This window comes from Phoenix dactylifera, unplaced genomic scaffold (assembly GCF_009389715.1).
Source record: "Phoenix dactylifera cultivar Barhee BC4 unplaced genomic scaffold, palm_55x_up_171113_PBpolish2nd_filt_p 000877F, whole genome shotgun sequence".
Lineage (NCBI taxonomy): Eukaryota > Viridiplantae > Streptophyta > Magnoliopsida > Arecales > Arecaceae > Phoenix > Phoenix dactylifera.
The window spans coordinates 181259-194414 of NW_024068240.1; the positions used below are offsets into that span (position 1 = coordinate 181259).

The following is a 13156-nucleotide window of genomic DNA, read 5'->3' on the forward strand; positions in this document are numbered from 1 at the left end:
AAGAAAACCAATGTTTATGTAAGGATCCTATAGTATACATCACAACTAGACTGCCACAAGCAACTTAAAATTATAATATATTTTATTATTATACTCTTATATTTGAGTTTTGGATGCATATTGCTCAAGATACCAAGACATAGAAGAGACACTTGTTAACATATTTATAAGATCTCTTAATTCCACCTTTAGCTTTGTAGACCTTGGATTCATAGTTAGCTTCCTCTTGAACCGCCACAAAAGTCAAATTTTCAATCTTCGACGGGTTTACAAAGTAGTTAGATTGCAAGAACATCAATATAAGATTTAAAAAAACTGATGAGTCAGTCATATTCTCCGTCCACAATTCCTCTCCATCATTAAATTAAACCCTTCTCCTAATCTTAGCCCTACACTCCATCTTTTTATCTTATCGATCCATAGAAGCACAACCTCAAGATCTAGTCGGATTAGAGAAATCTCAACTTGAGATTGGATAGGGTTATATTAGGGCCGAGGCATTCAACTTGGTCCAACCCATCCATGTTCTAACTCTATTTTCTTCCCCTTGTCGTCTCTATATCCCAAATTTGAGTTCACCTGCACATCACGGAGGAATTGAAAATTTTAGGTCTGTCCTTGGACTCCGTCTTAGATTAGTCCCCAACTTGAACTTATTTGTACAGTGTACCATCTACAGCCAGGAAAAGAAACTAAAAATAATAATAAAAAATCTTAAAAAATTGGATGTCCATGAACCCTAATTTGTGCAGCCCATCTCCCTTTCCGTTTCAAAGGATATCTACCGGCAAAGCCAGGTGACGGAGCCTTGCAATTGCTTCATTGATTTGTAATTTGTAATTTGTAATAACAAAAAACAAAAACAAAAAAGAAAAGGAAAAATACCAGTTCTCGCTCTTTCTTCTACTCTTATTGGATCGTCAATGCGTGCGGATGCGGGTCCAGATTATAGGCAATAAGTGCGGATCGGATACGGATACAGTAAGGCGGAGCTAAACCCAACCCGTTGGCATCCCTTCACGAACCCCAACCCAAAACCCTAACCCCTGATCCACCCGTGGCTCGCCCCATTCCTAAGCTCCCTCCAACCACTTCCCGAAATCCCGATTGATCAAATAGGACGGCGGCGTCCTCCGCTCTCTTCTTCTCCCTCTCCTGCTCGAGAAACCCTAGTCCCTTAAGGGCTCGTTCTCAGGTAATCCCTGATCTTCTAGGGTTTTCTTGTTCTCCTTCTCTTGGTTTTGTATCCCAGCCGGCCATCTTCCTCGATTCTCGCCTTTTAATCTACTTTTTTACGATTGAATGAATATTTATAGGTTCTTGATCGATTAACGCACTAAGATGTTTTAAGTTTCCGCTCAAATTGATGAATAAAGGTCGTTTTTTAATTCAAAATGAGATTTTTAGGGTTTTGTTTAGCAACGATATATAGTAACACAATTATTGTCTTTTTTTCTCTTATCTCTAAGCTCTCCTGCTCTATAAATCTCTCCCCGTGTTTATTGTAATAAAATCTGGTTTTCCTAGGATATTGTACTAATTGCTCGGTAATCTTACAATTGAAAATCCGTCCAAGCTACTAATTTTTATGAAGTGAGAGATGTAATTCTTTGAAGCAATAGATTTTTACCCTTTTTTCCTGCTTCAATTTAGTAATGGTAAGAATTCATGTCAGAATTAGTGGGAATGGGGAAGAAGCGAAAGCATGAGGAGGCTTCAGAAGCTCCAAAGAAGGAAATCGCCCCAGCGAGACCCCAACGGACTCTTGTGGGATGGAAGGAGGGGGAAGTTGAGAAGCAGAGAGATTCTCCAGTCTTTAGAAACAAAGAGAAGGTTCTAGTCACATGCTCACGGCGAATTACTTATAGGTAGTCTATTATAACTATACCGATGCCTAACTTTTGAAAAGTACTTCTTTTTCTGTATGTTTTGTTTGAATATGGTTTAATTTGTATTGGTAGGTATCGACATCTGATGTTGAATGTGGTGTCTTTTCTTCCTCACTGCAAGAAAGATAGCAAGGTTGAATCTAAAGAGAGCAAAGGAGCTACCCTTAATGAGTTGGTTGAGCTCAGGAACTGCTCCAGCTGCTTGTTTTTTGAGGTACAGGCTAAATCTTTTTATCGCATATTACTTGCCTACCTAACTAATTATATTGAAGGTTAATGTGCGTGCTTTTGTGAATATCACCATAGTGTGGCCCTCTTTTGTAATTAAATTCAGCAACCATGAGGTTAGCAGCTGGAAGTGGTTGAGATCAAGGCTCTAAGCTTCCATATAAATGGTGGATGCATTATGATTCTTTCTTAAATTAATAAAAGAGAAACTTTTTCTTTTTGTTTCTTTCCTATTTTTACCCCTAACATGGCTAGATGCTATATTCACTTTCTAAGTCTACAATCTTAAGTGGTTTTGTTACATCTGATAGTTCTACACTGTCATCACTTTATTTTTTAATTACTTAAATGCAACCATAAATGTGATTTATTTGTTGTTCATTCCTTGTATTATACCTGTACATCAGTGCAGAAAGCAGAAGGATCTTTACCTCTGGATGGCCAAGTCCCCAGGCGGACCATCTGTGAAATTCTTGGTCAATGCTGGTAACTACTTTCAATCGCTTACATCGTGTTCTTCTGCATACTATGCCTAAGATATATGCAACATGATGTAGATTTCTCAATTACCATTTTAACTTCTGTATCAGCTGAAAGTATCTTCTTTTGATCATAAATAAGAACTAAGGAAAATTCTGTGTTGTCTGGATGCTCCGCAACCATCATATATTCATGCCTTGATTAAGCATGTTTATTTCATTCTTTATAGTACACACAATGGAGGAATTGAAGCTGACTGGAAATCACTTAAAAGGATCTCGCCCAATCTTAACATTTTCAACAAATTTTGATAAAGAACCTCACTGGAAGCTTCTAAAGGAGATCATAATGCAGGTATGCTTGGTTTTTCATTCTTACTATGTGTGATGGCTGAAATTGTAATTTCAGAAATCGTGTATAAGTTGAATCCATAATCTCATTTTGAGCAAACATTTTTAGATCAGGCATGCAATGGGATCTATAAAAAAAAATGAAAACATTCACTTTATTGAACACTCTCTATCTACATAGAAAACAAGGCATAAACACCAATTGTGTGAAAAATCATTTTACCCAATAAAAGTTATCACTTACTAGTTTTTTTTTTTAAAAAAATATAATTTTGAAATATGTGTACAACTCGGATAGGTATATCGAACAGATTGACCCCTGAAAAATATAGTTTAATTGGATTAAATCAAAACTTGAAGCACCTATCTATATGTGGCAAGGAATTAGAAATCATTTACTAGAAATACATATGTTGCTGATTTTCTTTTTGAAGTTTTATGTTGTATCTCAACTTAGTGGTGCAGCTATCTAGCATTGTGTAATTATAGTTTGTCATTTCAAAATAAAATTGTGGCCGCTCCTTTTGACATTTTGCATGTCCAAGGCATCTTCATTATTTTTCTGTTTGTGTAACCCTTTTTTTTTTGTTTTTGGTATTCATATTTGCCACTATCAGATGTCAGATATGCCAATGGTTTACAATGAAACAGAACTACCGATTGACTTGTAGAAAAACCATGAATTTAAAATAGGATGAACTAATGTTTGATTTGGTGAAAAGGGACCAGTGAAAATGTTTTATGGTTTTGTTATCTCAAGTACTACCAACAAACATTTGGAAGAGAAATGTTCCAGAAGTTGAAGAAGCCATCAGGATTCAGCCTCATGAATAAGTTTGTTCTTTTAATCTTTGCTTTACCTGGGAGTTCTAAAAAAGGAAGTTTAGTCTTGTTGGAGTAGATAAAGGTGATCTTTTCTAAATTCTGCATGTTGAAGTGGACTCTTTTTTTCCTTAATTTTTAGACTTTAGGATGCCTGTTAAATGTGGGAAAACTGCACTATTGGTTGCATTGCAACCTTAATTGGGCTTGGTCTGCCTGGTTGGCACTCGCACTCTATACATGAGATTTAGTTGTTACACATCTGGATGAATGATGAACGTCGCCAAACTGATACTGAAATGCTCAAGAATCAAGAAAACATAATTGTGCATGGCAAGGACTTTTTGTCACATTTAGACTTAGCAATAGCGAGAGGAAACCAGACTATTGAGAAACGATAATTCCTTTGGGATCCATGTTAGTTGCCCACCTATTCAAACATGCAACAAAATTATGGAAATAAGAATGGAAATTCATTACTCGAATCTTGAGTTGACTTCATTAGAGGTTAAAGGTTCAATGGAGAAACTATAAACAAAGGAGTACATAACAAATTAACATCCTTTAACTATTCGGTTTGGAGTGGTTAGGATTTGATTATGATGAGCTTGGAGCAAGAAAATGAGAGACTATGCCTGTTAAGACACTTTGCTTGCTTACCAAGTGATAACTGGGGAATGACAGAAGGTTACTATTGAAACACATAAAGAGATCTTCCAATCTGTTGTGACCCTGTATAGGTTTAGTTGTGACATTTTATTGGAGAAAAAGAATTTCTACCTTATGTGTGATCCCCTTTAGAAATATGTGAAAGGGACCAGTTGAATACTCCATCGACGTTTTTTGAGTGAGACATAGAAGTATTTTGCTTTGAAATTGAAAAGCACAATGTACAAAGAAAACCATTGTGCGGTTGGCAGGGCCTCATTAAAAGAGAATGTTTATTGTGAGAACAATGTTTCCCTCAAATATGTGAAAGACATGATGGGTTGTAACCTTAATGATCTTCTTTTTTGTTGTATGTGCAAACATGTGATAAAAATATCTGCATCCCAACTTTCTGATGAGCCCCAATTTTCCTTTGTTGGATATTTCTATGTTCATTTTCTAGGAGTCATGAAACATAAGGAGTAAGATTTAGAGTGGTTTTTTTTAAAAAAATATAACCGACTAGCAAGAGCAACCTGATATATACACTTCAAAAATCCCGCCACTGCACAAGTTACCCCATTCTGCGAAGTATAGACTCATGTAAGAATAAAAATACATCGATAAACAATATACGGAACACATCATAGTTATATAATACATATTTAATATAGACTACAAGGATAACCATATCAAACATCGCTTAGACTAGAGGTGGCATGTTAATAGTTGTCTCATGATCTCATTAAAGTTCAGATGACATTTTGATTGGATTATGATATTTCTAGCAATTTTAGTATCTGTATGACTCTGCAGCTGATGCTATGGCCCTTGTAGAAGAGTTTCTTTCCATATGTGCATCGATGAGATTATTTTGCTGCATATGTACTGATGCATTCTGTAGCCGATGCTAGTGGCCCCTGTAGAAAAGTCTGTTTCCTTGTGTGCATTGGTAACATTGTTTTGCTGCAAATATGCTGATGCCTTTATTTCTAACTGCAGATATTTGGAACACCAAAAGATCACAGAAAAGCTAAACCTTTCCATGACCATGTCCTTGTTTTTTCAATCGTCGACGATCACATATGGTTTCGAAATTATCAGGTGATGTGGTCTTACAATGACACTTATGATTAGTTGCATATGAATTGTTATCCAAGTAAGCAGATTCTTTGTCAGCAAGATAAAAGTTTTGTTTACGTGAAAACACCATTCAATTAATCTGTTTTCGGATAATTTGTGAATTAGGATCCAATTGTTAAGCTGAATGCCAAGTGGTGGCATCTATGACATGCAATGCTTAATTTTGTATGAAACAAGATCCAGTGTGTGCATGCAATTGTTATGTCTAATGGCTTCATTATTGCTTAAGGCCTCCATCTGAGCTATTCAGATATTGAGTTTCAGTGTTCGATGCAAGGGCGCACACACCCCCACAGCCCTGTTAACATTACCAGCAGATTTATTTGACCTTGGACCGACCCCCCAAACCTGCTGCTTGAATCTAGCTTTGGTGCAAATGCAATCAAGTGGAGCTCCCCAAAAAAATTAGAGTATGAAAGTGCTTAGGAAGTTGTGGAAGCAAGTCTGCAGAGAAATTTTGTTGTGGGTGCGGTACCCTGGGCTGAAAAGTCATGACTACTGAACTCTTAAAATTGAAAATCGAAGCCACATGTTCCATTTGTGCTTTGGTACTTTCCTCCTGGGAGGAGGCCTAGCTCTGTTCTTAAACCTAGATATGGATACTACTATAATTATTGTGATACTCTGGATAACTATTTGTGGTCAAAAGCTTTTGAACCATGAAGATATGGAATTTTACTGATCCATTGCACGACTTTGAAGGTATGGTTCCTGGTTCTTTTGGCTAGGGATGGTGTAAAATTTTACAACCCATGTTGATATTTTCATGTTGTTTTAACCTGCACATGTTAGTTACAATGAATTTACTGGAAAAACTAAAGAGGCATGGCATAGTTACAAGTCATATGCCTGAAGTTGGATTGAGGATTATATCCGATGTTCAAGTTTAATGTACAAGTCCTGGATGACTATGCTTTAAAGGGCATCAAAATGCAGCTTTTGAACTATAAAATTGTTTTCCAGAATTTTATCAATATAGGTATATATTATATTTTCAAACCTTACTAAAGTCTGATGGCCATGCAGATTTCTGTTCCGCACAATGAAACAGATAAAGTGGACAGAGGAGGTTTAGACAAAATGACGCTCGTAGAGGTATCCAGTAGTTTTTTCTCAAGTTTGTAAGGCATATGTCTTGACATGAATATTGGTTCTCTGATAACGTGGAGTTGGATGCAAATAGGTTGGTCCAAGATTTTGTTTGAATCCAATCAAGATATTTGGTGGCAGTTTTGGTGGCCCAACATTGTATGAGAACCCGTTTTATGTATCACCTAACCAGGTAGCTGTCATCTTTTTCTCTGTGTTTAGATATGCCTTTTTACACGATTCAAAGTTTTAGCTAGTATTTGTTATTTCATCTAAAATGTTTTAAACTAAAAATAAGCAGAAAGAAAATATCTACAATAGAAATAAGCATGTAAACATTTGACTGGCGTTTGGTTCAAAATTGTAACATTTCATTTGACCGAAACCAGAACTGTATTTGTTTGCACAAATTCAGTCGTCAGGAAGCTCTAATCAGGCTTTGGAGACTGGTTAGGACCTATCCGTTTGAACCAGTTTTCTTATGAGCACTCTTCCTTTACTAGTGAAATAATTCCAGCTTAAATCAAAACAAAAGACTTATTTTTCACTATATATAGATCAGGATTCACCTTGAGTTTATGCCTGACAAGCCTGAATTATAATGTGGTTCTATATGAAACTTTCTTTGTTCATCTCATAATCAAACAATACAGCAACTTAGCAAGATTATATGTGTAACTCTAGTAAGACCTGCTTCTCAAATATTGCATATATGGTTTTTCAATTTGATATTCGTTATGTGTAACTCTAGTAAGACCTGCTTCTCAAATATTGCATATATGGTTTTTCAATTTGATATTCGTTTAACATTTTGTGCCCCTTACAGAAGGCATGGCAGAGACCTTTTTGTGTAAGGGGTTTTCTGAAATAGAATTTGCAGAGGTGTTGCCAAATAAATCTTTGTTTTAATTTGCTTTGATATTTACTGCTAATATTTCATGAATTTTCTAGGTTCATTGTAGGATTCTTCTCAATTCACTGTTTTGATAAAAAAAAATCTAGTCAATTGGAAGCGATGGCTGATCATATGGTTTTAAGGCCCTTTATATATTTTTTAAGAGGATGATAGAGATTGTTAGTGATGTTTTGAGGGGTTTTTCTTTTTTTTTTAATTAAAAAAAAATCCTCTGCTTAATGATAAGCCAGATGGTGACTGTGCCTTCCTCAAATGGAAGATTGATATGGTGTTAAAATGGTCTAGTTATATAATCATGAATCTGATCTTCCATAAGGTTTCGCATGGTATTAATTGCCAGCTGATATTTCCTGTGAGAACAAGTAAACTTTTTCCCATCTGCAGGATTCCTATCATGATTATGTTGTTCTTTAAGAAATTTTTTCTGTATCTACTTATGCTATGTATTCCTGATAGCACTGTTACTGTAAGGATGCTTCTAGAAAAAGGTGTGACCTGTCCTTGCAAGGAGTTCAGTTTTTCATGTCCAACCTGATGCGAACCACTCTGTGGGCAATGCACGACTTGTTTTCTCACCTGGGATTTCGCCCCTCGTGCCCAAGGCCTCACAAGATAGACATGTTCCTCCATCCAAGCCCTTTTTGCAATTATACATTAGGTTATTGTGAAAATCATCCTTTGCAACTCCAGCAGAGTCCGGCTTTTCTTGAAATTTGTTGGTCTCAACTCCATGAAGTCTTAAAGCTATCATTTTCACCTCTGCCTAAGTCTCCTATTCATGTAGGCTACAGTTGCATGCCAAGAAATATGAGAATGTGTCTTTGTGCAGATTGCATTCAATTATAGTGTATGATATATCTTGATTATGATTTTATATTGCTTCTAAGAAGTGGTGGTGATGGTTGCGAAGGTAGAATGTACCAGAATGACTACACTCCTGTTGCTTTATCCATTTTCCTATATTGTGTTCTGGTGACTTTGCCATCTCAATATTGTTGATCTTTGAAGTTTGGTTTTTCGCTTACTGTTTCAACTTGGCGTCAGATTCGGGCACTTGAGAAGAGGAAAAAAGCTGGGAAGTATGCAAAGAAAGTCAAGGCTAAGACAAGGAGGAAGATGCATGAAATGTCGAATCCTTTGGAGCCTGATGAGTTTGCAGATATGTGGAAGGAATAAAGTTTGCCTGCCTATGTTTAACCTATAGAAGATGTATGCATATGAAAAACAGAATTTTGGTTATCTTTCTGCTTTTCAGTTCTGGGAGTAGAAAAGTGAAGGTTGTAATTCATGTTTCCTGAACTAGGAATTGAATGCATTTAGTTGGTGAGAAATCATAATATGGTATCCATTTTTCGATATAACATAAGTAATATTGATTTTTTGTTTGCTATTAAAGAACCAGAGCCAGAGGTTCCACCCTATCCATAGAGGCCTTTTTTTGATGGTGCTGTAATGCACCCACGGCGGTGCGTTTCTATTTGAGCAAATTGTTCTCTGCCTTTGTTTCTTGCAGTGTTTCGTAAGCTAGTTTCTTTTGCAATTTTAAAATAAGCTAGTTTCAGTTAGATTATTAGCATTAGTCTTTGTTATATTAAATCAGAACTTTTTAGATGTGTTTGAGGTATCTGAATTATGATTCACTAGAATTGCCTGTTGAATGCCCGCTTAGGGATCTGTACATGGTACTTAGTTGATTACGACACACTAGTTTATAAATCGAATATCAAACCATATTTTGAAATTGGGCTTGGTATATGGTCTAATGTTATTAGAGAGTTCAAAGTTTCACTTATGTTGGCTTTCTTCATCAACGCGAAGAGTGAGAGATGCCCGTCTCTTGAAGGATTGATGACACCCGGTTTAATTTGGAATCATGATATTCTTTGGGCCAACTGCTAGCTATAAGTTGCTATCAAATCGATATGTCAACCATGACTCAGAAAGGATTCCTGGTTGGATGATGGCATATGATCAGATGAATATTTTTGCGTTCTGGGATGCTGTCGCTAGAGACTCTTGTGGCAAAGCCTAGGTAATGGTGCAGATTTCCCGTTTTACATGAAACCAAGAGGTAACTAATTTTAGAAGTCTGTTTTTCACGTTAGACTAGTAGAGTGGTTCGTTTGTGTACCGCCAATGTTGGCACGGGGAGAAGTACCATTTGCCTTCCCATTTTTTTTTGTTCTTCTTAGCTTGGTTGGATCAGGTTGAGACAACTTCGATATGTTCTTAGGGTTGCTTCATCTTCCGACCTCGTCAGATTATATTGTAGAGAACGCTAGATTAATTTGTGCAGCATATGCAATCCTACCTCGCCCAATCCTCAACATTGTTATTTGTTAAACACTAACGGGTAAATCTAACAAGTCCTTAGAGTCTGTTCAGGTCGGAACAAGCTTAATTGGGTCGAGCCGGTCGTCCTTTTCCATGACTCCTGCATTCGATTTGGATCATTTCTGGATGTCGTACAGCATGTGCATCTCATTCGTCTGAACCCTGCGGTGGTCGTCATCCAACAAGCATGGAAAGCTAGCTCGATATCGGACCAAAATTTGCGGTTGGTGCAGTCCAGATCTTGGCGCGCGAATCTGCACGTCCAACGGATGATAGATAGCGCATAAAACCTCCATCAATTCATTAGGGTTTGCAGCAGCGGGCTCTCTGTCTCCCTTCCGTATAAATTCAGCGCTCCACGGTTTACCCTTTCCTCGCCCCATTTCCTCCTCCTCCTCTTGTCCATTTCTTCTTCTCCGTGCTCCCTGTGGTGCTGTCAAGGAGAGATATGGCGGCGAAGAAGGCCAGAGTGACGAGCAGGAACCCGGAATTGATCCGGGGGATCGGGAAGTACTCGCGGTCGAAGATGTACCACAAGCGCGGGATCTGGGCGATCAAGGCCAAGTACGGCGGCGCATTACCCCGCCACGAGCCCAAGGCGGCGCCGCCCAAGCCCACCGAGAAGCCCCCAAAGTTCTACCCCACCGACGACGTCAAGATCCCCATTCCGAATCGCCGCAAGCCCAAGCCCACGAAGCTCAGGTACGCCCATAACCCTCTCGCCCTCTCTTTCTCCATATGAATTAACGGTTGTTTTATTTGGATTTGGGGACCAGGCCGAGCATTACGCCCGGGACGGTGTTGATTCTTCTCGCGGGGAGGTTTATGGGGAAGCGAGTTGTCTTCTTGAAGCAGCTGCCTTCGGGATTGCTCCTCGTTACTGGTGAGTGTTTGTAGCTCTGTTTAGCTTGGGTCTATTGTATTGCATTCCGAATCTGTTTATCTTTATTTCCTGATTTGTTAAAGATTTGTTTTTATCCCTTAGAAAGGAGATATTGTTTGTTTTTGACGTGTAGGATATGTTTGACCTGTTTAGAAGTAGTTAGGTATTTTATCTGGAGCTTCATGCAAATCATCATGCAGCATCGATTGCATGAATTGAATTTTGTCGTAGATTCATGCTGTTTTCTTTTGTTTTGTTGTAGTTCGCATTCATGATTGGGTAGCATGGGGTTCCTTTCCTGCTCTACTCAGTAATTATGTGCAGTCGAGTGAATTAACAGTGGTAAATGAACATATTTTGTTCTATTTATCCTATCAGTTGCGATGGTAAGTATTTGGGATGGTTGCTGAGCAATTCATCTCGATTTTATTAGAACATCATTTAGATGGGGTGGGGTGCTATTTCGATATTTTTTTGAGATGGTACTTGTTAATCCCAGCCATCCATTTGAGAGGAGTCAAAATGTATTTTTCCATCTTATACGGTTTCATCCGTGTCATTGGAGCAGCAAGGGTTGTGGTAATAGGTGAATGGTGAGAGCAGCCGCAGGGTGGACCGGGCAGAGATACTGTTGAAACTGGTGTATTGATGCTGGAGTGGGCGCTCAGGGGGAAGGTGGGGTGGTGGATCAGAGTCTTGAAGCTGTTTTTGCATGGTGGTGGGGGATTGAAGTCAGAGGTGGAGCCAGAGGTGGCCGAGCAGTACCATTAGGCAGTTGTGGAAGTGGAATATGATGGCTGAGAGCAGCTACTACAACTTATTTGAGGTTGGATGTGGATTGCTGGAGGTGGTGGAGAAAATTGCCTAGAGTGAGGCTATAGAGGGCTTTGCCAGCAGCAGTAGCGACGACGTGAAGGGCCTCATCGGTGGATGGTGGCTGGCGTGGTCTAACCATGGAACAGATGGGCATGGCTCATTGGTGGCCTCCCCAACAGGAAGAAGAAGGAATGGTGTGGATATAAAATGAACAAAAGTAACCTTGATACTTCACTATTACAAGAGAAAAAACAACAGATCTAACATTTACGGATGACTGGTTAGCAACTGGTTTTCTGTTATATTTTCGCCTTTGATTTTGGAAGGAGTAGTGATGCTTTAACAGAATTTTGGTACTCGTACGGAATTTAAAAGAGCACCGTAGCATCTCCCTTTAGATGGTGATGCAACATATTTTTAGGACAGTACTAAAATGTTATCCATTACTCTGAGGTTGTTTTTCCCTTATCATCTGATTTGGTTCTTCTTAAAAGGATTTATTCTGGTTTTATTAGATATAATTACTGCAAAGGAATGCATACGATGAGTTATGGATGGAGGTAGGTGGTAGACTTGTTCATTGGTTTGTTTTGGTTGGTTGGTTGGGTAGCTAATGAGTCAGTTTCGGAAGAGTGCTATTAAATTATTGTTATTATTATTGCTATATTATTATTAATATTATTATTATTACTACTACTACTTATAATTTTTTTTGGGTGTGGGAAGCTGGGGTCAGGGTGTCCTGAGAAGTTTCTGATCCCACATTCGGAATATTTTTGTCAGGATCCCTTTCTAAAATAATTGCACTATCTGGTATATTGGTGAAGTTGGTAAATCCAACTCCAATAAAATAACTAAAGAGCTGCTGCTTGTAGTTTCGTCATTCACCTCTCAACTTTATTTCAAATATGCATATGTAACATAATACACTATTCAAAAATCTCTATAATGCCTAAATAGTAAATAACCAATTTTAAAAATATTAAATTGTCCATTAAATTAATTTACATATTGGAGTAAGTCATATCTTCTCTTTTACATTTTACAGTTATGTGAGTGATTAATGTAACATTAATCCATGGTGACTATACAAGCAGGTAATTTTGACCCTAGTTCCGTCCTTCATGGTTAGTCTTTACATCATGTGGGATTTGTTTAAGATGGTGCTGGTGCGTCCATTTCATCGGCTAATAGTTGTAAGCAGTGTTTTGCACCTGTGACATGGCCTGAACTTTTTTGTTTGCTGGGTCAGAAATTGTTAATTTGATCTCCAGTGAACTGTAGTTTGACTGCTTTAACCCCTCATTGCCTATAAGTCCCTTCCTCTTCTTCCTTAAAAAAAGTTGATATTCTACCTTGATCATTACAATCAAAAGCAGGTTTCGGGACAGGAAATAAAGGTTGCTGTAAGCACAGCTGCTTTGCCTTTATGAGAAAATTATAGTTTTATCCTACGAAATTTTCTCCAGCCTTTAAGAGACATATCTAGGGAGCTGTGGTGTATAACCATGTCTAAAGTTTTTGCTTGCATGATTTCAGCGTATCATAACTCTGGAGT

The 13156-nt window shown here is 38.0% G+C and overlaps 2 protein-coding genes across 4 annotated transcripts; both read left to right on the forward strand.

Moving 5' to 3' along the window:
• The first annotated feature begins 1016 nt into the window (after positions 1-1016).
• Positions 1017-8960, forward strand: LOC103711394 (ribosome biogenesis protein BRX1 homolog 1-like). Of its 3 annotated transcripts, none has more exons than XM_008797521.3 (9): positions 1017-1195; positions 1676-1868; positions 1962-2103; positions 2525-2603; positions 2827-2951; positions 5420-5521; positions 6587-6655; positions 6744-6842; positions 8610-8960. In XM_008797521.3, the coding sequence occupies exons 2-9, from the start codon at positions 1687-1689 to the stop codon at positions 8739-8741; spliced, it is 930 nt and encodes a 309-aa protein (XP_008795743.1). In that variant the 5' UTR covers positions 1017-1195; positions 1676-1686; the 3' UTR covers positions 8742-8960. The 3 variants fall into 3 exon arrangements, with proteins under 3 accessions (XP_008795743.1, XP_008795744.1, XP_017699361.1); XM_008797522.4 differs by having other exon boundaries at positions 1045-1195; positions 1682-1868; XM_017843872.1 differs by lacking the exon at positions 1017-1195 and having other exon boundaries at positions 1654-1868.
• Positions 8961-10153: 1193 nt separating this feature from the next.
• Positions 10154-13151, forward strand: LOC120107477 (60S ribosomal protein L6-like; the record flags this gene model as incomplete). Its single annotated transcript, XM_039120756.1, has 3 exons — positions 10154-10601; positions 10676-10782; positions 13138-13151. Coding segments are annotated over exons 1-3 (375 nt in total), but the record flags the coding sequence as incomplete, so codon positions are not given.
• Positions 13152-13156: the final 5 nt, after the last annotated feature.